The sequence below is a fragment of the Cinclus cinclus genome, chromosome 2 (assembly GCF_963662255.1).
Source record: "Cinclus cinclus chromosome 2, bCinCin1.1, whole genome shotgun sequence".
In the NCBI taxonomy this organism is placed as follows: Eukaryota; Metazoa; Chordata; class Aves; order Passeriformes; family Cinclidae; genus Cinclus; species Cinclus cinclus.
The window spans coordinates 57,511,191-57,538,701 of NC_085047.1; the positions used below are offsets into that span (position 1 = coordinate 57,511,191).

The following is a 27,511-nucleotide window of genomic DNA, read 5'->3' on the forward strand; positions in this document are numbered from 1 at the left end:
TTTTTCTCATAAAGAAAACTCACTGCCTGCTTCACTTTTTTGTGAAGTAGAGAGTAGAAAGAACTCAACTACTTCAGGAAAGCTAAGATGATTCAATTAAATCATTGAATAAAACATTGTTTTGATAATTTAAAAGTATACATTTGGGTTTGATCAGATAACTTGCGGAGTCTACGTGCTGTATTGAAACTACCATAGTTGACAAAATTCCAGGTTGGCACAGTAACAAAAGATTCAGACTCTTGTATCAAATCCTGTTATGACAGTTGATTCAATACTATATTTGGAAGAGTAGGTTGCATAAAGTTCCTGTTTTTCATTGAATTTACAATCTTACAGGCACTTTTTTCTGTGAAATATTATGTTCCAGTGCAGATATAGGTAAGTCAGTGAAGGGGAAAGGTGAGGTGAAGGAGGAAAAAAAAAATCAAGGCTTGATCCCTTTTTTTTGGCGATTACCTTTGCTGTTTCTTCAATCACTTGAGTTTCTGAACATACAGATCTTCATGTGAGTTGGAGTGATTGTTTGAGGTGAATCCAGATCTTTTCTTGATGATGTTATTTTGTGTTACAAACTTTCACACTGCCAGGCTAAGAAAACTAACAATAGTTTCCATTAATGCTTGACCTGGCAATGTGTATGTTCTGCCTGTTTGGACGGAAGGTCAGTGTTACTAACAAAACAGTGCTGACATCACTTTTATCCTAGTGATGCTTTTGGCAGTTGAAGAACAAGTCTGTGCCATGTTGGCTGATGCTTGTTAAAACAAACAAACAGGAAAAAAAACAAGGAAGGAAAAAACCAAACAACAATACTTTCAAGTGTTTGTGTGTTCATAAAAAGGAAAAATACTAAGTTGCATGTTCACCAATACTGAAAAGTGGTTGCACAGGGGAGTACAATCTCTTTAAGCTTCACATTTTTTCATAAAGAAATGCTAAAAAAACCTATAAAGCCTGATTTTTAGAAGTGTATTCTAGCAGTAAAAAGTCTTGAAAATTAAGACTGAAATCTGTGTTCTGACGTAAAACCTCACTTTTGTGCACTGTGTACATACCCACACTTGTGTGTATTTTCTTAAGCTAGGTTCAACGAGGGCTTGTTTCTTGTGGTATCCCTGGGAACAGTGGTGGGATTTGAGTGCACAGCATCTCAGTGATTTAGTATTTGCTCCCAGGTAAAGCACTGGCTACCAAAGTTGGACTGGGTTGGAGGTGAAAGTGCGATGACCCTTTGGCAGCTTCTGCTAAAACAACTCTTTGGGTTGTTTTTATTTCCTGCCGTATGTTGTGAGGGTTGCCCAAAGGATAAGAGTCCTTTCTCAATAAAGCTGCAGTGCTGTGGGTATGCATTTTTTGTGGACTGGCTAATGGCCTCCTAGCAATAGAAAGGACTAAGTTTAGGGGAGTTTTCAGGAAAACGTAAGAGAATCTGCTAATCCAATTTATATAAGGATTGTTTCAGTCTGAGAAATGGCAGTGGCTTTACAGTGGCTTTAGGAAAAGAGGTTTCCTAAGTATATTGTCAATTCAGTGTTTGGAAAGGAAAACAAAAAAATTAGGTCTCTTGTACATTATGCCTCCATAAATTGAAGTTGTCTTTTTTTTCCCTTTTTCCCAAAGTGTAGATTTTCTGGTGTGACACCAGTATCTTGCTATCCTTGCCTGTGTTTTTTCTGCTGATGAGAGGACTGAGGGGAGGGGAGTGCATTGCTTTAGCTCGACTTGAATTGGCAAGCGTGGTGTACTACAACCTGTCTGCTGTGGCGTTCTGCAGGTTACTCTCCCAAGAAAAACACGGTATGCTCAGTCCGATTCAGATCACTGTCTCTTTCTGCCTCTGTTCACTAGGTTCCAGCAATCAAAGCTGTGCGGACTTTTCCTGTACGTGCAGCACCAAAGAGATTTTTCTGGGCTTCTCCTGCATGCACACAGCTTTACATATTTGCTTAGAGGGAAAAAACAGCAGAAGTTCTGGCCTCAAGGTGCTTTTAGACCAGAAAGAGCAGTGAGTGAGTGAGTGGTGGACGCCCTGGGGAAGAGGCTGGTAGCGGTACTGGGGTTGGTACAGCATCCTGGAGGCACCCCCTTTGTCAGGGCAGTCAGTGAAACGAGTTTGCTGGTGGGAGCATGTCCCGGGCTAAAGTTTCCCTTTCTCGGAGTTGCGGTAGGACCGTGTGGCTGCGATCTGTCCCGTGGCACTCTCTTCGTGCGGTGGGACTGTAGTGAGGGAGGGCTGCTGGGTGGGCACGTACAAACCAGCGGGAGGTGCGCGGCCCGGGCCTGGGGCGGTGCACAGCACATGGGGACACACGTGCCCACCCAGCCGTGGTTTCCCGCTTCCCGCTCTGCTCCACCGGCGTCCGCAAAACCGCCTTTCGCTGTCACTCCGCTCTCGTCTGCTCTGATGCTCTTATTTATATACCCAGTCTCTGTGTGAAGCCGAGATATTCCTGTGCCAGCGCGTTTAGGCGTTATCGCTGTGGGCGAAGGCCAGATAGCTGAATCGCTGTGCGTCCGTTCTCAGGCTGTTTTCAGGGAGATAAAGCGGTTTTCTTTAGGGAGGAAGGAGGGGGAGCCTGGACGGCTGCGTGCCGTTCCGTGTGCGTGTCTCACGGTTTGCGTGTGCATTATTTATCCGCAGCAGGTGTGCGGCGGTGCCGGGCGCGCCTCGGGGCCTGCACGGGGAGGGTCCCCGGGCCGGGGCCCTTGCGGCGGCGGCTCCCGGGCCCGCAGCGCTCCCTGGCGGCCGAGGCGGGGAGGTGCCGCCTTCCCGGAGGCCGCGCGGGCTCGGCCCGCGGCTCGGCGGCTCCGGGAGGGACCGCGTGTTTCCCGTCCCAGCCCCGTCCGTCCCTGTGCGGGGTGGGCGGGAGGGCCGCTCCGCAGGGCGCGGCGGAGCGAGGCGGCAGCAGCGCGGGTGCGGCGGCGCGGGCGGGGCCGGCAGGTGGCGCTGCTGAGCTACCGCCGGCTCCTCCGCATCCCTGCGCGGCGCCGGGGATGCGGCGGTGTCCTGAGATAAGCGGTCCCGGCGGCTCGGGGAGCGGGCTGTGCCCGTCAGTGCACGCAGGGGACACGGCTCGTGTCTGCGAGTCGGAAGTGAAGCTGAATCCACGACTGGCCAAACTAAGGGTAGTTAAGACTGGTGTGGAGTGGGTCGGGGCAAGGGACGGTGATGCCCCACAAGAATGCGAATTGTGTTTGTACATGGCAGGTGTGAAATGCACTCAGTAAATTTAGGAAGAGCTTTCCACTGACCTTATGTATGGGCTTCTGGGAAGAACGGGGTTGATGGAAGTAGTTAATAGCATTAAGGTTGCTTTTTCCGTTTATGTATCACGGTGACTATTCCGCTTTCTTCCCGATTGATTCTGCGGAGTCCTGATCGTGTATTTCCTATTTAAATTTCACCTCGATTCAGCTTTTAACATAAGTTGTTTAGAGCTAGACTTCTGGGGCAGAGTTGTCACTAGGGGCTTTCCTGACCTCTGCAGGATAGCTGTGTGTCTGACCAGAGAAGTGTCTGCCTCTCCAAGCCCATGGAGCCCTAAGGGAGGGAAGCGTCGAGGGGAGGAAAGGCAGCGAATGCTTAAAAGCTGCCAGGGCAGGGTGGTGTTCAGCTGAGTCTGCAGTGTCAGCAGTGTGGTGTATTAGATAAAATTTTGCTCAGGTGTGGTATTCTCAAGGTGTCCTTAATTACTGCAGTAGTTGGGTTACTCACAGATTGGATGAAGCTTGTGAGAAAAATAGTGAATGGTCTAGACCTGTATTTACACTTGTTATCTTCCTTGTCTGAGTTCCCAGTAATAAACAAGGGAGGCTTTTCTCTCTTAGCATGACTGTTACAGATAATTCCACATATAAAGAGCCCTCTGGGGGCAAGGTTGGTAGTGATAACATTGAGTTTGTCTGCACTGAGAGTGAGGAATTTCTGGTTATGCAAGCAAGTATTATGCACTTGTAATTCCTCTTTTTTGGGTACAGTGTGCTATATGGGAAGCTTAAGAATCTATGTAACTTCTTTGTTTTTCTCCAAGCATTACATTATGTACGTGGTCACAGGATGGCTTCTCGTTGTTTTGGGAGATTGTTTGGTTTAGGTGTTTTTTGGTTGGTTGGTTGTTTTTAAGCTGCATTTGTATTTTAGATACCTACTTGCAGCGCTGATATTAGTGGCAGCTTCATCTTGCTTTAAGTTGGTGCAAAAATAAAATAAAACAGAGGAGTGTTTGTTGCAAAAATGGATTACTTGTCTTTTTTTCCTCTTGTATGGAAATGAGTGTTTTATAGGCAATTGAATTATTATACAACAGCGACTTCAAAGAAAAAAGAAGGTACTTAACTGGTGAATGGAATTTCAAATCAGCTTGAGTAACTTGCTTAAAACGAAATCTAGAATGCTTTTTAAACCTAGTAAAAACTTTCTTTTATGCGCAAAAGTGGCAATTTGAGACTGAAAACTGTCTAATTTTGTCTTAATGCAGGGTGCTAAGAAAATAATTGGGATAAATGCTAAAACAGCAATGAGATGATATTGTTCCAGTTTCTTATGGTGCCTATTGCTGTGTAATTGAGCAAAGGTTCAAATCTTTAAAAAAAAAAAAATTTTTTTTTTCATCTTCAATGGAAGTTACTAGATATTGGGCACTCTTTTTGAGTTGTTGAAATAAATGTAAAAATATCTGAAGCTAAAATTATTTTAACGTTAGTCTGTGCAGCTTAGGATAATATATAGTGGTTTCTCCTTGGGGTTTTTTGATTTTTAAATATCTTATCTCTGGCTTTCCTAAAGATGCCAGATTGACCTTTTTTGTGTGTGCCATAGATCTTTCCTTACAGTATGGTGTGCTACAAGACTCTTTCTGCATTTTCTCCTGAGACATCTGCAGCTCAGATTAATTATGTATGCTTGGTATCCATTGCCTTCACCTTCTACCCATCTTCTTACGCTTCCCTCGTGCATGGAACTTCATTGCCAACTGTATCTTCTGGGAATAGGGGAAAGGAGAACACCTGGAAGGTTCACTATGTGCCAGTTTCATAAACCAAAGGGGGAAAGCACCTGAAAGAATAAAGAAAATAATGCAGGAGAGGTGGGAATGGTGAAATGAATGGGCTCAGAAGCCAGCACAAAGCACAGGAGCACAAAAGGTGCTACTAAAATCCTTTCCAGTAAGGGTCTCAGTTTGAGTAGCCTTGTAAAGTCACAGTACCAGTAGTTGCTGTGCATAGTATGTTTTAGCTACCAGAATTCTTCTATGATTTGGGGGGTTTTGTGTGATTGTGCTTTGTTTTATTTATGAGCTTTCCTTCTGGCTTATGCTGGCCAATGAAAAGTCTGCTTTATAGGAGGGAAGGATATTAAAGATGGTAACCTTAGTTCAGGATATTCATTCTGCTGTTTCTGTGATTAATGGAGAAAAGGCAGTGGCCCTGGGTGCTATCCTCTAGACATCTAACTTTGTCTATGCTAAAGTGAGCTTTAGAATCACCACTTGATATCCAATAAGTGAATTACTTTTACTGAGCTTGCGAGCAGACCTTTTTTTAACTGCACTTACCTTGTAGGGTGCCTTTGAATGCATACACAGTCACACGTGGCAAATTCATGACTTTAATAATACTTTTGAATAAAATAGTTGGATAATGTTGTATTTGTGTCAGTACCTTTCTCTTCCTAAGCACAAGTGATTGTCACTTCTTGAGTGACCCTGAAATAACAGGTTTAACGTTAGATGTACTTGCTGTTTTGTGCCTTTTCATATGATAACTCAATTATAACTGATTTTTTTTTCTCTTTTCTGCTGTCATTTCTGCCTGCCTGCTTATCTTCATTGGAATGTGGTTCTTCAATTGTTCTGGTAAACTTCTGACACAGGTAAATACCAGTCTGTTTGTATCTGTATTACTTCATTTACTTTGCTTGGCAGCGTGCAATGAATCTTGAATCCAACATGCCACACAGCTGTAGACTGGGAAAGGGAAATACTACTGCCATGATAAACATCTTTAATAATTAGCTAGGAATATTTATTTCCTTATATGCTCTTTCTTATTCCTCCTCCACCTTTAACAGCAGTAAAATTCACAGCTAGAAAATAAGAAAATTTCATATTTGCTTTTGGGTGGTGTTTTCTGGGAGACCTTATGCTTGTAATGGAGTTGGTGTGTGTGTAAGGAGGGGGAAAGCAGCTTAGAAAGAAAAATGTTTATAGTCTCACTCTTCCCAGTCTGCCAGTCACTCATTTCTGTCTTCACTTTTATATTGTTCACATGCAGTAGCAGGTGGTAATCTCTGGTTTTCCTTCAGATCCAATGAAAAGGAGAAGGCAAAAACATGTGGGCAGGATGAAGCAGGCAAACCTTTCATGGCAGTTGGAGCCCATTGTGAAGTACAATAGTGGAATATGTGTAATGGAGTGAGAGTAAAGGAATGTCATTCAACTTGTCTTGTTAGCTGCATTTGTGTCTTTTCTTAAAACACTTAAAGTTCATCCTTTGTCAATGGAAGGCCTGTTGCCATGAATGCTGAGCAGGTTGCTTACATCTTTGGACTTAGCTCAGTATGTATGTACTGATAAGCATCCCTGCAAAGGTTTAATGGGATATTGAACTGTTCACCAAAGGGGAAAGAAACAGACTTGGGTTTGAGTTTTTTTTTTTTCTCCCCCCAGAAGCCTTGGAAACAAAACTCTTGGTTATTTTAACTTGATAAATTGATATTCAGAAGCCAGAAATACAGAGAGATTTTTGGAACCCATTTAGAACCCATCATCCTTGTCACTTCTGGTGCATTTTTCAGTAAACAATGAGGCATTGGCCATTATCAACTACAGCTGAAATGCATATAGGTCAATAAACTGACCTTGGATCTATCCATCTGTCCTTCCCACTCTGAATGACTGTGCTCTGAAGAGGAGCGAAAATAGCAGCATATTGTTTAGAGATCACACGGGAATGTTGCTCTTCTAAAGCACCCTCACACGTGTGGTGACCCAGTCAGTTGTGATTGTGCAAAGATGAATGTAGGCTGAGTTTTTGCTTTGAATGGTGTTTAACCAACCTGCACTGGAGGGCAGCTGCTGTGCTGGCTACACCAGGGGCTGCTGGTGCATGGCCGTGCCCCTGGCAGGACAATCCTGTGGGCTGGAGGGGCTTTGGTGCATGGCTGCAAAAGGCAGGATGGCTTATTTCAGGGCTGGATGCCTCGTTTTGGGAGGAGCTACCCTAGCATTGTCACCTTAGCCCTTTCCAGAGGGGTAAGATGAGCTGTATAGGGGTCTTGGCTAATGTAGCTGGTTTATTTCTGGTACTTTAGGTTAAAGCATTTCTCTAGTAGGCTGTATTTGGAGCATGAACTAAAGAGAGTCGTCACAGGCTGAATGTTTTTGCTCATGTACATGGAGAAGGGAGCTACAGAGTTTGAAACTCCTACTTTTTTTCCTTTTTTCTTCCTCTTTTCTAAAAGTTGTTATCATAAGACAATGATCCCATGGCATTGGTTTATCAGTGGAAGTGCTGCTCTGCCAAGATAAACTGCAGGGCTTTGGCAGCTGCTTGCTGTAGATTTAGTTTCTTGATTCTTCCCTTCCCACATTTTTCTTTTTTTTTTTCCTTATAAAAATACAGTATTTCCAGAAATGCTCTTTTTGTTTTTCAGATGTTGTATTAAATGTACCAAAAAAATAGCATCTGCTGTTACCTTTCCTTTGGGTATTTTTAGCCAACGATTCCTTTATCCTCTTTGCTTCCTCATGCAGTTCCTGACCCTTCTCTCTTTCATGCTTTCCTCTCCTGTTTGGCTTGCCCTGATTACTTTTTCTCTCTCTTTCTCCCCTGTTTCCACTTAACTTTTTATTTCTAATCTTTGCTTCTTAGTCTTATAGCTCTCTTTAGTTAACTCACATGTTTTTCTAGTTTCCAAATCTGTAGTTTGATGCTTTTCTGGTGGTTCTGTTATTTAATATTTAATTTCATTATAAACACATTTTTTAGTCTCAATTGTAGTGTATATAAAAATAATCTCTCTTCCTCTGAGATGCAGTAGTACTCTTCCAAGTGCTTATATTGGTCTCCCAAATGACCTTCATAGCTTTTTGCTCACCTGATTACAGCAATTTAATTCAAGAAAAGTCACTGATAATTACTGGCTATGGAACTGAAGTCCCAGTTTCTGGCTTGAGGGGCATTTCAGTGCATCTGAAATGTTGTCACATACTGTGCTTCTGACTGATAAGGGAAGAAATGAAAATATTGTCAGAAGGTCTCTGAAGAAAATGCTTTGTCAGAAGCAGCTAATTTCAGAATTGCTGGCTGTTGTTACGTAGCCAGATAAGAAAATTTGAGGTGATGACTTTCAGTCTTTTCTGAAATGAACATTGGCAAAGGCAGTCAGTTTAGAAGCATACCAAAATGGACACAGGGTAAGAATTAAACGTTCACAGTAAAAATAATGAAGTATAGGACTAGTGCTGTTTTCCAATGCTTGCTAAAGGAGCTAATGCTTACTGTTAGGGTGTTGTTAACACTTGAACTGATGTAGCATAATCATTCCTGGTGGGCCACTGATGGGATTCATGACAGGAAAATACTTGTGTGGTATCAGTGTCTCAAAATGGCAAGGTGTTTAGTTTGCCACCCGTGGTGTTACTTTGTTGATGCTGTTTTCTTGTCAAATGTCTTGAAGCATTTCAGTAGGCTTCACAGCATGATGGAAGTAATTTGTACAAAAGCAGGTAACACACAGAACACTTGTGAGACCCTGAAGTTTCAGTTTCAGCAGCAAGCTACACCCTTCTTTCTTCTGCATGTACAGTGCTCACCTTGTGCTGCTCAAGAGAGGTCCTGGGGTGGTCCAGGAGCCAAATATTTGGGCCTGGTGGAATGGCCTTCTCTTGGGAAGCAATGTGTTAATGGAGGGCTTTATTCTGCTTTAAACATCAAAGAATCATGTTTTAGCTACATGTCTTGCCTTGCAGAATTTCTGACCTAATTGAGCAAGAGAGGCAGGATAACAAAGTGTTGTTCCTTCCATGGGAGGAGAAAATAGAGAACCCAGTCTGTCTGGTCTTTGCAGCTTGCTTAGAGCAGTGAGGGTCATGTTTAAACTGCTGTGCTCACAATACCAAAAGGGCTTGGTTACTCCTGTATGAATTGGTGCTTTTGTAGTGTCTCAGAGGTGATGTTCTACTTGCCTCTTTTTTTAAACAGGCTGACTTGTTAAAAATAAGGTGGTAGCCTTATGGCTCCTAAAGCTTATTGGGTCTGAACTGCTGCTTGAGTACAGGCTGCTCTCTGAAATAAAGAAAGAATTTTTAACTCTATAGCTGTCTTCCCCCAGATTTTCCTATCTTGTTAATGGTTAGAACTACATTATTCTAAATGTTTAATTTACTCCTCTAATATGGATGTCACCAAATGCTCAAGGAATGTCTGTTGTAATTTAAATTTTCATAAAGCTCTAATATTCCTGAGGCAGAATATCATAAGCATAGCTTTAACTGGTTCCTGTTAGCTCACCCCTAGTAATGAGTCTCAGTTTGGAGGTTTGGACAGGGCAGAGATTTAGTCTGCAATTTTCCTGTGGAGATTTTGGATGGCCCTTTTCAATAGGAATCTCTGAGCCTCTCTTCATGGTGCATTTGTCTGTTGAAACTGTAAGGCTCCATTTCATGGACTATACAACTGGCAACTACAACATCAAAGTATTCTCAAGTTCTCTCTTGTATGCTGAAGTTAAATGCCAACATGTTTTGGGGGGCAGAGTTCCTTCCCCTCCAGTCTGGCTGATCGTCTGCAAATCCTTCATTTTTAATTCTGTATTCAGCCAATGTAACATGCAAAATAAATTGTCAATCCTTTGCAGCAAGAAATGCTGAGCTGCTTTTAGGTGCTGTGCCAGTTCATCAGTTTCTTGTTAATCAGAGATTCTGCTGGTTTGTGTTTCACAGGTGCTACAGTAAAGGAAAGGAGCACTCACTCTGGACTAGGATAACAACACATAGAGTAGAGAGATGCCTTACTTTTGGAAGTGGAAGAGATATTGGGCTTGTCCCCTGTATGCCTAATCTGATTTTACTCATCTCCACAGTATAAAAAGCCATAACCAATAACTATTCTAATTGGTAATGTAGGTTCAGTATCAATGCTAATGGTGTTCCAGAGTTTGAATATGCTTTGATGGCATTTGCTCTTCTGTATGATTAAATGACAGAAATCCAGTGACTTTCAGTTAGTGGAATGTAAAGCCCTCACTTGCAGATGGCTCACTGTGGTTCTTGGAGAAGACTGACTCCTGCAGCTGTTCTTCCATGCTTGTGCTGGCTTCCAGGTGTTTCTAATGTGTATTCTTGAATCTCAAGAGCAGTCCTGATTTAAAATCCTCTCTTTAGAAGCTAGGGTGATTGATGCTTCATATTTGATAAATTTAAAAATGTCTCTTCCCTGGGTAATCTACTCCAAATTAACCAGCCAGAATTTTACAAAAACTTCAGAACTATGTGACGGAAGTAATTTCTTTAAAGGAAAATAAATGGACCAGTTATTGAAAACAAATTCTCTTACCATTAAACACTTAAGTTATTTTTTCTTGTGCCGGAACTTCTCAAGATGGTGGTGCTGGCAGGTTGGAGGTTACTGTAGGAAAGCTGCATTTATCTGCTTGTATTTTTGGGTTCTCACCTAAACGTCTGCCTCTGACCATGCCTAGAAGTAGCTCCCAGGCTAAATGGATGTTTCAGTCCAGTGAGACCTTCCCCATATGTGTTTCTTGCTCTTTCACACAGGGAGTGTTTGCTTTTCAGCAGTATATGTAGGGGTAACAAGATGAGAATAAAAACTGAATGTAAACTAATAGGCCAAAACCTTATCTCTCTAACTGAAAGCCATACCTTTGGTATTGCTTGGTGATGGCTATGAGGGATTTATAAGAAAATTCCTCAGATATTCAATCAGGATGTTAATAGCTGAAGACTTTTAAAAAATTGCTTAATGATGCACTGAAAGCTATCTTCTCTAACTGCACTTCATTATAGTAATTCAAAATATGTAGATAGCAAAAGTACAGCAGTGATTTTTGCTGCTAGTATTTGGGAATGAGGTACTTCCTGGTTTGTTGTCCATGTTCTTGTCTTTCACTTCAGTGCATTGGTTTTCATTTCAGTGCAGATGTCTTTTTACAGGGTTTTTTTTGGTGTTCTTTACCTTCTCAGTTTTAGTTTTTGTGTGCTGCTGTTGCTGACTAGCAGCCTTGCAGAACCCTGTGCCAAAGCACTCCATAAAGACTGATTTAAAATAGGAGGGTGCTAGGTAACAGGGCATTAAAAATCCTGTAGGTTAGGATGCAGATGATGTATGGGATATCTCCCATAACAGTAAGCACTGTAACTTAATAAAAAAGTTTCTTTGCTGTATTTGTATTTTTAACCCCTAAATATCTTAAGGATCGCATGTTTGTAACTTTAAAGTTTCTAGAAGAGCTTGAATGTCTAATATATTTTGTGCTTTATCAAGCACTCATAGGCACATCCAAATTTTAAATTTATTCTTAGTTTGTTACATCAAGTCAAAATTGATGCTCGTTTTCGTAGGGTGCTTTATGTCTGTAGTCTAAAGGTTGGCTTAATTTTCTGTTCTGGCTTATGGTGAAGTCTGCATTATTCAAGCAGTCTGAAGTCCTCTACAGAACGTAGCAAGTGAACCTACTAAAAGTTTACCCCATGAAGGTATGGCAGCTCAATCCGTGATGTGTGACATGCTGAGGAATTTCGGCTGAAGTGCTACACTTCATTCAGATTTATAGTAACAGTAAATTCTGCTGGATGAATGCCAGATTTATTCACTTACAGGTTAGATTTAAACTTTGGCTGATGTATTTCTTAATTTTATTTTTTATAAAGCAAAACTGTCAAGGAGTACCACAAATCAAGAATCTTGAAATAGGCTCCCTCCTCCCCTTTGGACATGAGAGCTATGGGTAGGGGAGAACCTGGGTACCCTGATGCTCTCATGCATGAAATGTTGTTTTTTGTTTCATTAAATGTTAAAACTTGCCTGTATCTGACATTCTCGTGTACCCAGAGTGATAATTCATCTGTGCGCAATCTGTCACTTTATATAAGAGCCAGGATAGTTGAGGACAAAGGAAGGAAAGCATAGCTTGACGCTGAATTCATGAATGTGACAGGAGAACAGAGATCATTGTACTTCAGGAGTTTCTCAGTTGCAGGTGGAGGCTATTTTTTGAAGGTATAAAAGTATTCAATCTCTTAGTCAATCCGGCTGGTTCACAATTTCTTTGTGATTTCTGTTACCCATTAGTTGTTGACTTACACATAACGGAGTCATGCTTTTAATTACTTGAATGCACTGGAACCAAATTTATGGGAAATGCGTATGAGATAATTACCTGGTTGTCAGAATACCTGCTTCTGAAGCAGTTGTGTTTTCACTTCAATTTGTTTTCAGTCTGGTAACTGACAAAGCATATCCTTTGCTGTCTTTTGTGAAGGTGAGAAGTAGAATTGATAAAGATTCCTCTGAGGCACAACTACACCCCCCACCCATAAAAAGTTGATTAATTTGATTCTGGGGCTTTTAGATCAGCAGTATAGAAGCCATTTTCCTTGACATAGCCAAAGAAGTAGCATCAAATAAAGTCTGTGAGTGTTGCCTTCCTGTAAAGTCATCACCAGACATGGGGCTGAAGCATAAGGAAAGGTGATTGGTGTTACCAGAGATTGTAACCTATGACTTTTCTTTGTGGACCCAGCAGTGAACTTGCTGCTTTGGAGCTGAGCGGTGTATAAGTCACAACTTACTGGACCCTGTTCTTAACTCATGACACAGCTGCTAGCATGGTGGAGCTCCTGTTCAAGGGGCGTCTCGGAATAGGAAAGGAGAAGGTAAAGACTGGAAAGGTTAATGTCGCTGCTTTTGTCTCTTTCCCACTCGAGCATATGTGAGTGTATATTCCTAGTGTCAGGCATCCTGGAAATCACCTGTGACCAGTGCATGTACTGTATGCACAGTAGGTATGGAGAAAGATTGTTCTCCTGCCTGGTGTTGACTTTACAGGCAACAGAGATGGCAAACAGGGTGTTAAACAGTGTTAGGGGAATGGCATCTTAAAATCTATCAGCTCTCCCGGTGCATTTCTATGGGACACAGACTTAGCTGAGCCTGACTGCCACGGCTTAGCTGTGTAGAATGTCTAACAGAGGTTGTAGCATATCTAATATACGAGATTGTGTGACCAGCATGATTCATTAGGAGTTACTGCTGTACCTAGTCTCCAGCTCTGGAAGGATATATAAGATGGCACTCAAAGTAAATTTCTGTTTTGGTTCAGCTTTTTGGAATTGGTTTTGAGCATTCTTCTAGTCAGCTTGATGCTTCAGCTTGTTAAAATAAGCAAGATTTCATGCTATGAGTAATATTTAATTTTGAATACTGAAGTTACTCAATAATACTGGGTCAGACTTTCTCACTAGTTGTTTATTGGCGTGATTGCCGTTTCCTTTGTTCCTTGTTTATTTTCCATTGAAGCCTGTTGACTTTGATTCACCTCCCTCTTGTATGTGGTAGTATCCACTTGAAGCTTTCAAGAGTAGCTCTGCTTTCAAAGTAAACATCTGTCTTTTAGGGCTGTTATATCCATCTGCCTCTTTTCCAAGGACCAAGATCCAGGAATACAACTCCTTCACCATCTGAGTGGTCTCTGTGCCTTTTCAGTGTGAGTGATAGGAGAATGCTAAAATCAGACTTGAGTGTTACCTCTTCCCATGCTGTGCTGAGAGATGGACTTGGTGTTATAAGAAAAACATTTATTGTAAAGTGTAACTTTGTCAGCTTCAACTCCTTGGTGTGCCTTGAAAGGTAGGTTATGCTCTGTCCTTGTAAGACAGGCATACAAGGGTCTGGGAAGACCCTTTAGAAATACTCTGCCCTCCTTCACAGTGAGTACATCTGAAGCTCCGTTTAAATTATCTGAATTCCCTCTAAGGTTTGGGAATGGGAACTAATCTCATGGTACCCCCTGTTTCGAAGGGAAAATAATTTGCATATTTTATTTGCTTCCTCACTGCTTCCTAAAGAAAATGTTCCTAGTGTGTGATGGTAGACTTCTTGGCTCTAGGTAGAGTTGGTTTTAGCTCTCCCTTCCTCACCCAAGCCAGACCTCTTTCTTTTTTATTGTGTAAGACCTATTTGTCTTACTGTCAATCACCTCTTCACTGCCTTGGCAAGGTACAGCAGAAGTGTGGGTAAATAATAGATGGCCATGCTCTGAGCCACATGACAGAGGGCAGGTTTAGACTATAGATAACAGGGAGAAATTCTTTGCTGTGAGGATTGTGAGACACTGGTACAAGTGGTCCAGAGAAGCTGCAGGGATGCCCCATCCCTGGCAGTTTTCAAGGTCAGGTTGGATGGGGCTTTGGGTAACCTGGTCTAGTGGAAGGTATCCCTGCCCATGGCAGGGGGGGTTGGAACTAGATGGTCTTTAAGGTCCCTTTCAACCCAGATGATTCTGTGATTCTAAGAACTTGTTTTGACCCTTCCATTTGGTTTCTTTCTAACCGGATTCTTGCAAGGCGAGTCTGCTTGAGGAGATGTATCTGACAACACTTTAGCAGTCAACAGTAAGACCAAGTAACATTTGCTAGGTTGGGTTTCTGGTTTTGTCTTTGCATTTGTGATGGAAGGGTGCAACTGTTGTACTGGTCTCTGGTGTGGTGGAGTTACTGCACACATACCAGCAAGTGGCTGGTTGTTTCCCTGGTGAGGGATTCTCTCTCACGCTGCAGCTTGGCTGTGGAGTAAGGAAATGAATCTTCTTTGCTTGTCTACTGTGTACTGTGGGCAGTCAACTTGTCTTCCCACTGAAAGGCATTCAACAGGGTCAAGGAAGGAAAAGGCTTATGTTGAAGCAATGTTGGGGAATGGTATCTGTGCATATAGCCTCGTAGTTACATGGCAGAGAGTTACTACAAGGCACCAGAACCTCCTCCTGGCAATCTGTGCTTCTGTGAGGAAGAATATGCTGTATTTGATTGAAAATTGGCTTGATACATGATGAGTTGCTATCTTTATCTGACTAACTAGATACATGTCTCCAACTCTCATCACTGGTTCTTTTTAAAGTAGCAGTGACGGACAGATTTGCCTGTGTAAAATATTTTCTGGCAAACAGGCTATTGTCACTTTTGTATCTAATTAGAATTGCTATTAAGCCTTAGAACTTTGATTTGAGAAACAGTACAAATTGATCTGCGTTTCTCTAAGCAGAATTAGATACCTGCACATGCTTCACAAAAAGTGGGAGCAGGTTGAATCAGCTTCAGAGTTGGCGAATTTGGCACTGCTGAGAGAAGATGCATTTGTTTGAGATTTGAAAACGTAATCAGAAGATTTTAATCTCTTTTGATGTTTTATGTAACAGAATACCATGTGATCTCAGGATCTGTGGTGTCACTGTTCGCCCTTCTTGTTTTTCTTGTTCGTGACCAACCAGTATTAAATTCAGCAAACTTTGAATTGAAGCAAGTGGATAATCTTAAATGGGCAAGGCTTTGAAATTCTTTAAAATGCTGAAGAATTCAGGACCCCATAGTTAATAGTGGAATGCTAATGCTAATCTTACTGCCACCAAGGACTGAGAGGTATTTCTCTGACCCTCCATCTGAGGGGAAACTAATCAGCAGGTACTAGTTACATCAATGAAAGTTGCACTTCTCCAGAAACAAGTGCCTGACCAAATAATCATGAAAGTGTTATTCTTGGAACTGGAACAGCATCTGAAGAGGTATTTGTAAAGATTTTAATACGTAGATGCTTTAGATGTAGATTTATTTGTTTTACTTTTTGGGGGAGGTTCCTTTATTCTGTTTGCGCAAGTATTTGATACTTCTAAATTGAGATGCTTGGCACTTGTTAAAACTATTTCAAGCTAGGAACATCATGCTGGTTGAGAATGCTGTCATGCAGAGTTGATTACTTATTCAGTGAAAATCTACATGCCTTGAAATGTCTTTACTGCAGTATTTAAAATAATCTATATTAGAAAACATTTGCTCTTACAGTGCTTTTATTTCTTCTTTTCAAAAAACGTTATTCCACTTATTGCAAATCTTAAGTAATGTAATATTAAACCAAAAAAGAGAATTTGAAAAAACAGGATTTTAAACTTCTTATCAAATAAGTTTGTATCCATTCAAATACTTATCATAGATAATAAGCACTATCTTCTGTACTGTCACATGATAAAAGAAAAGTTTAGTTAATCGGTCTTGTTAAAAGTTTGGAGAAATGCGTTGAAATACAGCTTAGTCTTAATTTTCCATATTAACAGTGAAATATGAACTGCATGTTTTTGATGTGGTTCTTTCTAATGTTTAAAATAAATACCAAGTAACTTGGTGAATTGGAAGAATTATTTTACTGAGTTAAAAATACATGACAGGGGAAGATAAAAATGCCCTGACTCTTCATGTTAGAGTTGTTTTTCTCTGTGCAGAAGGAAAATACCCGTCTGTGGGAGGGAGCATGGAATTTGTTCCTAACTTCTGATCTCTGAACTGGTGCTTTTGTTGTGCCACATCTAAACCCCTTGATCTTATATAAATGTTTACGTGTATCAACTAATACATTTAACTTCATATTTTTGTCTCGTTATGTTTTTGGTATTGCCTGTGGAGAACAGCTTTCCTTTGTGAATGGTGTCACTTTAAAGAATGTAAAATTATACATTAGAAAACTTTTTCTCAAAAGCTCCATTTTAATTTTTTTTCGGTAATTGACAGTTTCTGAAAACATGTTGTACTTTCAAATGAACAGTAAACTCGTAGTAAATTAATCTGAATGCTTAAGGACAAGTATAATGGAAATACTCTGTAACAGCAATTAAGTATAATGCAAATATTCTATAATAGCAATTTATATATAGTGGCAAAGGGTATGTTATTTGTGAGCAGCACACGTATACAGCAGTGACTGGTATCATATATTACTTAACTAGGGAGGTAGTATTGAGGAAGTTGATTCCTACCATCAACCAAGCTATTCCATAGAATGTGTAATGAAAAAGATGTGGTAGAGTAGATTTGTAAGTTTCTTTAACCTTTCTGCATTATTAAAAGATTTTGTTGTGACTGACTTTTACTGATACACACAGGAGCATGATGTAGCACCTCTAGTCATAAACCAATATCTGCATCTGTTAGCACTATATGGAAAATGTGGACAGTTTCTCCTGTAGTCTTACTCTGTAAGCTACTTTCTATTTAAATTTTGTTTGCCGTTGTTTTCTCTAGTTTCTCTTGCAGAGCTGTTGATTTCCTCCTGGTTATTGTTCTCTGAATTCAGGTTGACTGGTTGTCATGTCACCATAAATAGCAAATGGTAAATGACCATTGCAAGTGGCAGCCTTTCATGGCTAATATTGCATGTGGCTGTATGTTTTTTTTTTTCCCCAAAAATGATACTGCTGGATGCATGGGTCAAATGCAAAGGAGCATTTTGCTTTTTCTGATGTAGATGCAGAATTTGAGAGTGAGTACAGTTGTGTGTTGTTTTCTGGAGGAAGGAGAAGCAATTCCAGGGTTAGGCATCTCATTTAAAACTTAGAGGGTACGGATATAGTTGGTGAATCTGTTTCTGCTTGCAGTCTTGGGTAAAGGGCGGTTTACAGCATGTTGAGAAGGACTTGTACTCTTAACAAAATTAAATACTGTGTGTATTTTTCATTTTAAGTTTGACTGCGAGAACGAAGTCCAGGATTCAGAGTTTATGCTGTTAAGCTCCACCAAGTTGTTTTGGAAAAGCAGTCCCTAATGTCTGTGTGCTGTTGGGGAGTTGTCTAACACTAGACAGCTGGAAATTATGACTGTATGGCTGTGCAGCCTCTTACGTAGTGCAGACTGTAGACAGGTGACTGTGTCCACTTTGGATGCACACCACCATCTTTCCATGTTCATACTGAATGAATGGTGGTGTGGCATCCTCCATATTCCTTTCTGAAACTTGGTTGGAAGTGCAGAAGATTGGAGTGGGGAGGGTGGGGGGAGATACACACAGGTCAGAAGATGCTTCAGGCTTTGGTTATGGCATAAACTGGAAGGAGGGAGCACTGAGTACACTTGCTAACTCTTAGGATGGGTAAAGTGGGTGTAATTGGTTAAAATACGTGAATATTGAAGGCAGGCATGAAAACATCTGTCTTGCTGTTATATTTATGTCATCCCTATCAGAACATCAGCAATTTAAATTTATTTCAAATGTACCTGAGTGATAGTCTCTGACAGGTGGACTCAATGATCTTAAAGGTCTTTTCTAACCTAAATGATCCTGTGATTCTATGATACCAAGGGCTAGAAAACCCACTGTATTTATAGCTAATGTTCTTACTATTTTTTAAAAAGAGGCTTTAATTCATCATTAGGCAAATATTAGGTAGTTGTACTCTAATATGAAGAAATAAAACAAAAGTCTGATAGTCCCTTAAACCTAGTGTTTTCTGTATTTAAAGGTAATTTTTCACTCAAGTCACATCTCAGTCTTCCCAAGGATTTAAAAGATTCTTTTGAGTACCTTGACGTCTTCCAGTCTGTCAGTATAAGTAAATTCTCCCAGCCTTGGAATCAGTTTAATGCTTCTTTTCTACATGCTTCAGTTTATTGACAGCTTGTTTTAAAATGCTGGGTTCTTCAGAAATGGGCTGAAAAACAGGTTTGGGCAAACTAATTTAAGTCAGGAGCCTACCAGAGTGGCAGCAGTGCTGTCCTGTGATTCAGGCATTCACTTACAAATATTTTTGTTTATAGTTGTCGTGATTGCTTGTACCTGAGCTGCTGATTGATGTCGCCATCCACCTGGTGAGGGCCTCTATCAATTAGTAGTATCTAAGAAGAGTCAGGGAGGAATGTCTCTGTTCTGGACCTTGTGTGGGAGGAGGCATGCCTCCCTGGATGGGAGGGTGTGGGTTTTAGAAGAGATCCTTCTGTACTCTGTGCTTGGTGGACAGCAGTGGTTTCCCTGGCTCTGTCAGTGGAGCTGGAAGAGAGAATTTAAATTCTGTTTTGCTGTAGGGATTTTTCTTTCCTTCTGGTATATTGAGAGTAGTGTGGCAGCTTATTGTGTTGATGCTGTAGAAGAGTGGCTACTGGGCTAACACCCTGTGTAAGAATGAGGAAACATTCCTGGGAGCTGTTTTGGACTCCATGCATTTCTAACTGTGTTACTCAGACTTCTGATACTGTGGTTACTTTGGTTTTATTTTTGTGAGGATTGGGCTTTGTTTTAAATTTTTTCAAGCCACTGAGGTTCAGGGTGTCATTATAATGATAGTGGTTTCTGGAGGATGAAGTAATTGTTTTTCAGAAGTGTTAGGTGCCTGACATAGTATATGCACAAGCTTTGGACCTTGTGTGTACAGAAAACACTTGGACATCTAATTAAGTGGTTTAGGTGGATATCCACCAAAAAAAAACGCAAAAAACCCCATGCATCAGCAGTTTTAGGGAGAAGACAGGAATGCTTCATAAACAGGGTGCCACTTGTAAATTTAGCCATCACTGCATAAAGGAGATTACCCAGATACTGATTAGGTATGAAATGATATGCTGTAATCTTTCCTTCACAAGTTGTGTATTAAAAGATAAAGAGAACGCCTTCTGCTGTTTGCAGAATGTCTGGCTCAAGGGCAGCTAAATGTCAGTGGTGTGTGCCCTGCATGGCCACCACAGATCCAACAGTCTCGTGGTGCTTGCTGCTTTTAAGCTAGAAGATGCTGTCCTGTGGAAAATTAGAGCTTCTTACTGCCTGAGGTTCCTTTACAGGATCAGTAGGGTACTGAGGAAGGCTAGATCCCATTTGAAGGAGAAGCAGGACTTCAGGATATACAGCCTTTTGTAGATGACTTGGACCCATGCCAGCTGTTTGCAGTCTCTGGCCTAGAAAGTGCTCTGGGGACATGTTCAGAATATGCTGAGCCAGCACATCTGTGTTCTGTTCTCTTTGGTTTGCAGTGTGGCAGGGTTTCAAGAACAAAGTGTTGTGCTAAAGTAGGTAATACATCCCTAAAGCCACAAGGAAGTCAGGTCAAATTAAAATTTCAGTCATTCTATTCTTCAGGCAATTTTTAAGATTTGAAGCATACCTCATTTCACAGTCTTACATACTTCCCCAGGTATCTTGTATTGTATTTCAAATCTGCATTTCTTTACAAATTTATTCTTTCAGCAAGGAGAGTGTAAATGGAGATACTCTGATGGGATGGATTTCTGCAATTGTGAGTCAGCAGGATTTGTGTCTCTTAAATCACTGAAGCTGTGCCTGGTTTAAGAAGCTTGGAAGTGCTTTCCCACTCTAGAGCTGAACTGTACCTGTTTCTCAATGCTGTATTGAGTTGAAGCATGGGCATTAATCAAATTCCTCTCATATGCTTGTTTTCACAGATGGGGGAAAAACACAGGTTAGGAAGGAAATTATCCCACAAATGCTAAGCTCAGTGACTGTTAAAGGAAAGTAAGATTTTTGGGGTACACTGCACTGTGCAGTAAATCTGGTCACATTCTTATTTGTTTGTGGAAATTCTCCCCATGCTTCCTGAATGGTTGGCGGCACGTGGGGTTTGATTTCTGTAAATGAAAGTCTCCATTCAGGTAGAAAAATACCTTGAATAGGCTACAGTAAATTCAGCCTGGTAAGGTACAGTTCTTCTTGGATGGTACAGAAAGTCTTAAATTTTCCCTGTTTTCTTAGGAAGTCACCAAATTATGATAAACTGTGTGTTGCAGCATTACTAGAGTAGAGTATTTTGACCACTCAGATTAGGAAATACACATTTCAAATATGTGTAATGTGCATGCATTGAATCCAGGGGAGTTAGTCTGAAAGTAATTTATCTACTAGATCATTGATACTGGTGATAAGTGTGAAGCCATTTGCTAGTGATTGCAGAGATTGAAACTGAGTGTAAATGGGCAGCTGGGTAGAGGTCTGTTGTTTTAATGTACTTGCTGGGAAAGAAAAGTGGCATTGAGCTCTGATCTTATAGTCTTTATTTTTCTATATGTGTAAACAAATTGCAGTGTTGGGAGTTTATTATTTAACAGAATGACCTTAAAATGGGTCTGCACAGGAGGGTGGTAACAGGGATCTGCCACCACAAAAGCTGAGAAGTGGCCGATTTTCTGCATCCTGAGTGTTCCTTTCCCACACTGAGGACTTAGGTTTGTTTTCTGTACTTTTCATCAGCTGTTCTTAATAATTAATGTAAAAACTGAGGTAGGGAACTTCATTCCCAGCTTCCTGAAGACCATAGGACAGCTCTAGTTAATTGCAGATGTTTTGCCTTTGTTCCTAGCAACCCTGAGTTAGCTTCAGTGTGATAGGCTTCTGTGGGACATACAGGCTTAATTTCAAGTGTTGGACCAAAAAACGGCCATCAAAGGGCAAATTAAATTCAGTGGGAAGTGCAGACCAGCCGTCAATGCTGCATAAATACTTTTTTAATAAGCATTACTAAATTATTAGCTGATCCAAGATTTTCAATATAGTTTCAAGGGTAACGATTAGAAACAGGGGAGGAGGTGGGAAGGAATGAATGAATGAAGGAGTTAAAAAAACAGGCATGATGGGTGTAAACTTTACAAGGTGCTGGGGCAGGGGAAATGAAGGGCCTTAAGATCCTCCATGTCCCACTTCCACAATTAGCAGTACTCAGTGAGACATGGTTTCCCCATTTCATGAGACCTGGTGTGGCTTTTCTGCAGCCTTAAGGAAACAGAAAATAATACAAGTTCAAAAATAGTAGAAGATGACCCCTCTTAGCTACAGGTTAATTTGGCTGGTTTTTAATTTGATTCCTAAACCCACTGTGTACTTACATTGAAGGTAAACTGGGGTGGGTGGGTGTCAGCTGTTGTCCTGTAGTCCCTCCTGAGTTGTTTGTCCCCTGCGTCAGAGAAGCCTTTTAATGCAGATAATTTCATCTTTTCAAATGCTTGTCATGTCAGCGTGCCAAAACTCTCCCTATACTTGCCATGTTTAAGTGCAACTTAAAATGCTCCAGTGACTCTTTCATTCCCTCTTCATTTAATTTTGGAGTAGGTGGTTGAAAAATCTGTTTTATGGCTAGAACAAGAGGGATTAAATATTTGTGTAAGTAGCTTTTACTTCAGGGTGTTTCTGCCTTTGAGAAAAGCATTTACACATGAAAGGTACACAGAAGATCAGGGAATTGAGCACTCTTTCTATGCATTAAATCTAAAATTATTGAAGCCAAATTTCATGTAAAGGAAAAATAAATTTGGGTAGTGAAACTTAAAAGTTGCAACATTTTATCACTCTTCCATATTTGCTGCTTTATGACACGAAACTTCTTTCCCACATCCATCCTGGGGACAATGTCAGCATGTTGTGTGCAGCTTTCTGTAGGAAAGAAAATCAATTCCTGGCTCAGATGTCTCACTTAAAACTTCCAGGATGCTAACATGTTGGTGGATTCTTTCCTTTGCAGTCCTTGGTCAAGGGCACTTTATGCTGTACTGATGAGGAGGGCTTTAAGCTGTAGTAAAGTTAAATATTTCACATCTACTCATTTAAAGGTTTCTGAAATCAGGAAAACCTGTGATTCCCAAGCTGCATGTTACTGCAAATCTATAACTTATTTAAAGTGGAGTAGCATCTGGATGTAGTTATAGGTGTGTTACGATAGACCTCAGCTGGCTCTGTGAGGAGACTTGAATCTCATTGGATATGTACAGAACACAGACCTTCTTCTCAACTCCATTGCTAGATGGTTATCTATGGATGATCTTGGGAAAGGGGATGCCATACATCCCTCTCCAAACATCAAAATTGCTTTAAGATGGTTCATACTTCCCTGCAGAGCTCTCTCTGATGGGTAACAAGTGGCTCATCTCTGTGTTTGGCTATATCCAGGTAGTTCATTCTAGACAGTATGTTTTGTTTTGTCAGCATTAAAATTGGTAGCATCATTATAATTCTCATTAAAAATAACTGGGATTGACTTTGCAATTAGTTGCCTGTCAAAGAGAAAGAGGATATCCTCAGAGGAACCAGTGAGAACCTCTCCTTGTTTCTCTTTTGATCATAGATGGTTATCATCTTGCTTTAAATGCAGCCTTCTGTCTCTTGTGCAGAGCTCACAGCATGATATTTCTGTGTATGCACTGTGATCAGAGATACTGTCAGGTTATTTCCAGCGACCAGTAGGGTGTGCGTATTCTTTCCACTGAATATTTATTTAGCTATGCTTGCACATCTGGGAAAAAGGGGGGGAAAAAAGAGTAGTATTTACAAATACAGCACTTCATTTCACTAGCATCTTGCATAGCTTTCCCTTTTATCTCTTTTTCATGGGACTACTAAGACGCGATTTCTAGCCAACTAATAAACTAAAATTATAGATGCAAATGACATTACTGTGGGGGAGGAAAAGTTCACATTTAAGAAAACAGAAAATACTGTCTTGCATAAAGTGCTTTTTCAATTTAGCAGAAGTACATAAATTGAAATGGCGGGATTCAATCTAGAAAGAATTTACTGCTCAGCTCCAAAAGATGTGTATTTTCTTAGTGGCTTGGTCTCTTTAAATCAAGATCTTAGCTAAAGGTTTGGAGCTGGAAAAGAAGTTGACTGAGCTTTTGTGATCTTTATTTAAGCTATCTGAACATGGGGCTTGTGTGGGTGGGGTTATTTTGTTTGTTGTCTTTTTTTTTTTTTTGGTCCTTAGTCTATTAAAAATATTTCATTTACTGTGGGAAAGAAAGTTTGTTGGACAGTTTCTCCAGTTATGTACCTTTATTGAGATGATGAAAAAAATAATGGCCTATTGAAATAAATAAACCTTTAGTCCTTGATGTCAAGTACAGCCACAGCTTTCTCTCTGTTACTAGCTTGGCACAATTATGCATAAGTTGGATGGGGGGGGGGGGGGGGTGCTGTCACTACACAAAGAATTTTGAATCTATGAATTTTAAGGCAGAATAGTATTCTGCCATTTATTCACCATTTTTAGATGTCAAGTGGAATGCACAGTCAGATGTCAGGTAGAATCTAATTACTGTGGCCTTTTCTTGAGTAAATAGGAGATTTTATTTTTAACCAGTTCAGTACTTGCATTCTGCAGTTGAAAACCATAGTTGAAGTTCACAAGATCTGAGCTTGTCTGAGCATAAGATGAAAGTGTGCTGTGACAGCAGTTGCTGTTTTTCTAATATGGTTTCTGGTGTGGTATCTTTGTAACATCATCAAAAGATGAGATTGATTTTATGTTCAGAAGATGCTTACTGAGGGCTTTTAATGTTGTTATCTGAAGGGAGCATACATTGACAAGGTACCTAAAAGATAAATGTTTTAAGTTAAAGAACTTTTTAACACACATGGAGAAATATGACAAACCAGACTTGCACAGAGACAAAATGATTCTGTGCTGTAGTTTACCTCATTATGTGGTTAAGATGAAAAGCACTTTTTTCAAGTGCTTAGAATTAATAAATTGAGACAAGAGGAAATTTAGTGGGAGAAACAGTGTTTAAGAGCTGAAATATTACAAAAGGTGACACGTGCTAAAAAGTCTTTGACTACTGTATATAGTCAATATGTTCAATTTAAGAAATCAATTTATATGAGGATCGAAGATGCTGATGAGCTACTTGTTTACTGTATCGTACTCTACCCTGCTGATTTCTCAGGAGCCCATCTCGAGTCTTTTTCTGTTTATGCAGTTTGTGAACACATGGGGTGCTCTGTAGATACGCAGGTTTTCAAAGTCTGTGCTATCAGGGGCATGAATTTATTCAACCTAGTGCAGACCTAGAGTGTCTTAACCAAACCGAGGAATTCTGGAGCTTTTCTCACCTCTACTCCCAAGAATTGAAGTTTTCTCAAAAGAAGAAGATCATATATTATTTGTTAATGAGGTATTAAAAGAGGTAGTTGTAAGGTTTTGAGTAACACAGTAGTAATCTTGATGCCCTTCTAGAGGAAAACTGAGTTTGGAGAACTATCTTCCTTAAATCTTCCATATATTTTTTTTTTTAATTTCATAAATAATATATTTGTTAAAAGCAACAGCCAAAACTCAGTCCTTAGAGTTCAGTGTATGTTGTTGTTGGGTGGATAATGGGGTGTTGAAATGAGATAATTGGAGATAGTAGTGCTGTCCCCTCCTCCCAAAAAAATTCATCCTACTTTTGGAGATTAAAGAAATTTGTATCATGGTTTGGTGTTTTTTTTTTTTTTTTTTTTTTTTTTTTTTTTTTTTTTTTTATTTCGTAGCTGATCTGCTTTCTCAGCCATAAAGGGACACTTACGGTTTGCTTTTTTATAGAGTGGGCAAAGCAGAACATGTATATTAATATGCAGTCCTACTTATACAGCTGACAGCTTTCTGTTGAATCACAACTCTGCTCATAGGCATCTAAAAATAAATGACAGATTTTGTTAAAAGCCCACTGAAGTTAATGGAAGATGGTTAATGAGTTTAGTGGGAATTTGATTTAGGATCATATGTGTTATCTTTTCTTTGTGAAGATTAATATAGATTAAAGATGGCAGCATTGTTGTTAATTTAGTTTGAGAATATTTTTCTGTTTAAATGGAATAATGACGTTTGATAAATATCAGTAGTTATGGCAGAACTAACAACCCTCTTGGAATGCATCCATGACTTTATTTCTACAGGTATGAATGAAACTACATAGTTGTGTGCTGCCTGTCCTGCAACAGCAAAGCAGGAGTTTTGAGGGTGTGTTTGTCCAGGCCTGCGAGTTTGCTATCTTCAAGTTCTTTTGTACGAGCCTGATTAGCAGTGATAGGACTTAACCTGCTTTTATATCTATTCTGCCCTTTTTCTCATAAAGAACTACAAGAGACAGTGTTTGTGCCAGAGCTTTTATCCAGCTGCAGTTTTGTTAATTGTGCTGAGTAACTGCCATGGGGAGGAGTAATTTGAGACATTACTGATTTTGAAGCCCAGACTGTCATAAAACATTAATTTAGATCAAGTCAAGGACAGGAGTTGATGCAGATTCCAGTTCAGATGATGTGCTGCTGGCCCTGTCTGTTATGTTGATCACTGAAGGCCATGGGTACCACTGTGCGTAGTGAGTAACCTCTGCAGAGAAAGTGCTCTGGGAAGTGTAGGTACAGCACGTGGGTCCTGGTGCTTGTCCCTCGGCAGGGGGAAGCTGCAGCTCCATGCACGTGTTGAGTTCGAATGCACTGCTTCAGTTTGCTTGCTGTCACTCGTTGGCAACTCACTACAGGGAAGGGTGCTTCTAAAACACTTCCTTGGATTTTCAGCCTGACACGTGCTATCCCGTGCAAATTCCCCTACATATCCAGAGGGTGGGATAAGAGCTGTGCCCCTGTGGGATGTGAGCCCTCTCTGCTAGCGGGAAGGTGGCTGTAAGGAATTCCTATTCTTAAATGTGACCTCCCTGTGAAGAGGATTATTTTGTACTACTCTGCTGGCATTACTGAATGAAAGAATAGTAGTCTAGGACAACATAAATAAACTAAGAAGGATGATGCAGATACGCAAATGCTAAATTTAGCTTTAAGGTGATTATTCTGCGCCTCCTGGCTTTCCTGCTTCTCTGGGAGCAGCATCTGTGATGTATGTGACTTGTAGCTCTTGGAGAAATGTGCTATAGAGAATGGAAGAGGTTTTTGACTTTTTTTTTGTTTTTTGCACCTTCAAGTAATGTAACGCCTGCTGAAAGTGCGAGTCAAGAAAAGAGTGGTTTTAGAGGCTGGCTGTTTGTTATGACAGCATTTCATGGTGGTCTGGTTTAGCCTTGGCTCTCTTTCTAAGCTGTTACTGGTAGAGAAGATCACTTGGACAGGCACTGAATGTAGTTGCTGTGTTCCATGACACACGAGAGCATAGCATTTGTTGAGAAAAACACCACAGTTAGGTGGGAGAAGGATCTTTTCCTAAATTATTAATGCATGTGCTGCACCTTTTAAGACTAAGTGCCTTATGGTACAACCTAAAAATAAGTGAATAGTCATTTTCCCTGTTACTGTAGAATATCAGCCGGCTTGCTAGAAATCCACACGTTTGTGCCGTATGTGCTTTTGTAGGCGATCGGTGGCTGAATATTTTCTTCCGTAAGTGGCTTTATGGGCTCGTAAGGTGTGTGCTTAAGGGATAAAGGGGAATCGTAGTGAAAGAGTTTTATCTGCAGTGTGTGGGTATCCTACGTTTCCTGATTGGCATGAGCGAAGCGAGCAGGGCTGCCGGGCACGGGCTGCGCTTTGCGGGGCCGCAATGTGCGGGTGCTGTCCCGGGGCGCAGGGGCTCGGCTCGCTGGACGAGCCGTGGGAGCCGCCACCGGGACTTTCCCGCTGCCGCGCGCCGATAGGTGGCGGTGTCGGCGCGGCCACGAGCGGCCCCTCGGCGCGTCCCGCGCTCCCGCCGGGCCGTGCGGGGCTTCCCCGCCGCTCCCGCTCATTATTATTTTCTCTTTCTTTTTTTTTTTTT

General features: G+C 40.8%; 1 protein-coding gene across 5 annotated transcripts in view; it reads left to right on the top strand.

Annotated features, from left to right (window-relative positions):
• The window catches only part of TSC22D1 (TSC22 domain family member 1), a 91,349-nt gene that overhangs the window by 60,301 nt on the left and 3,537 nt on the right, over positions 1-27,511 (top strand). The window contains exon 1 of one of the 5 annotated variants that reach the window (XM_062487736.1): positions 3,060-3,129. The exons of 2 other annotated variants lie outside the window; for them this stretch is intronic. Coding sequence is in view for 2 of the 3 variants with exons in the window: in XM_062487734.1 (XP_062343718.1) it covers positions 5,105-5,148 (44 nt within the window). In the remaining variant the exon portion in view is untranslated. Of the gene's footprint in view, positions 1-3,059; positions 3,130-4,730; positions 5,149-24,037; positions 24,064-27,511 lie in introns of those variants that run through there. 2 more of the 5 variants (XM_062487734.1, XM_062487733.1) reach the window with 2 other exon arrangements.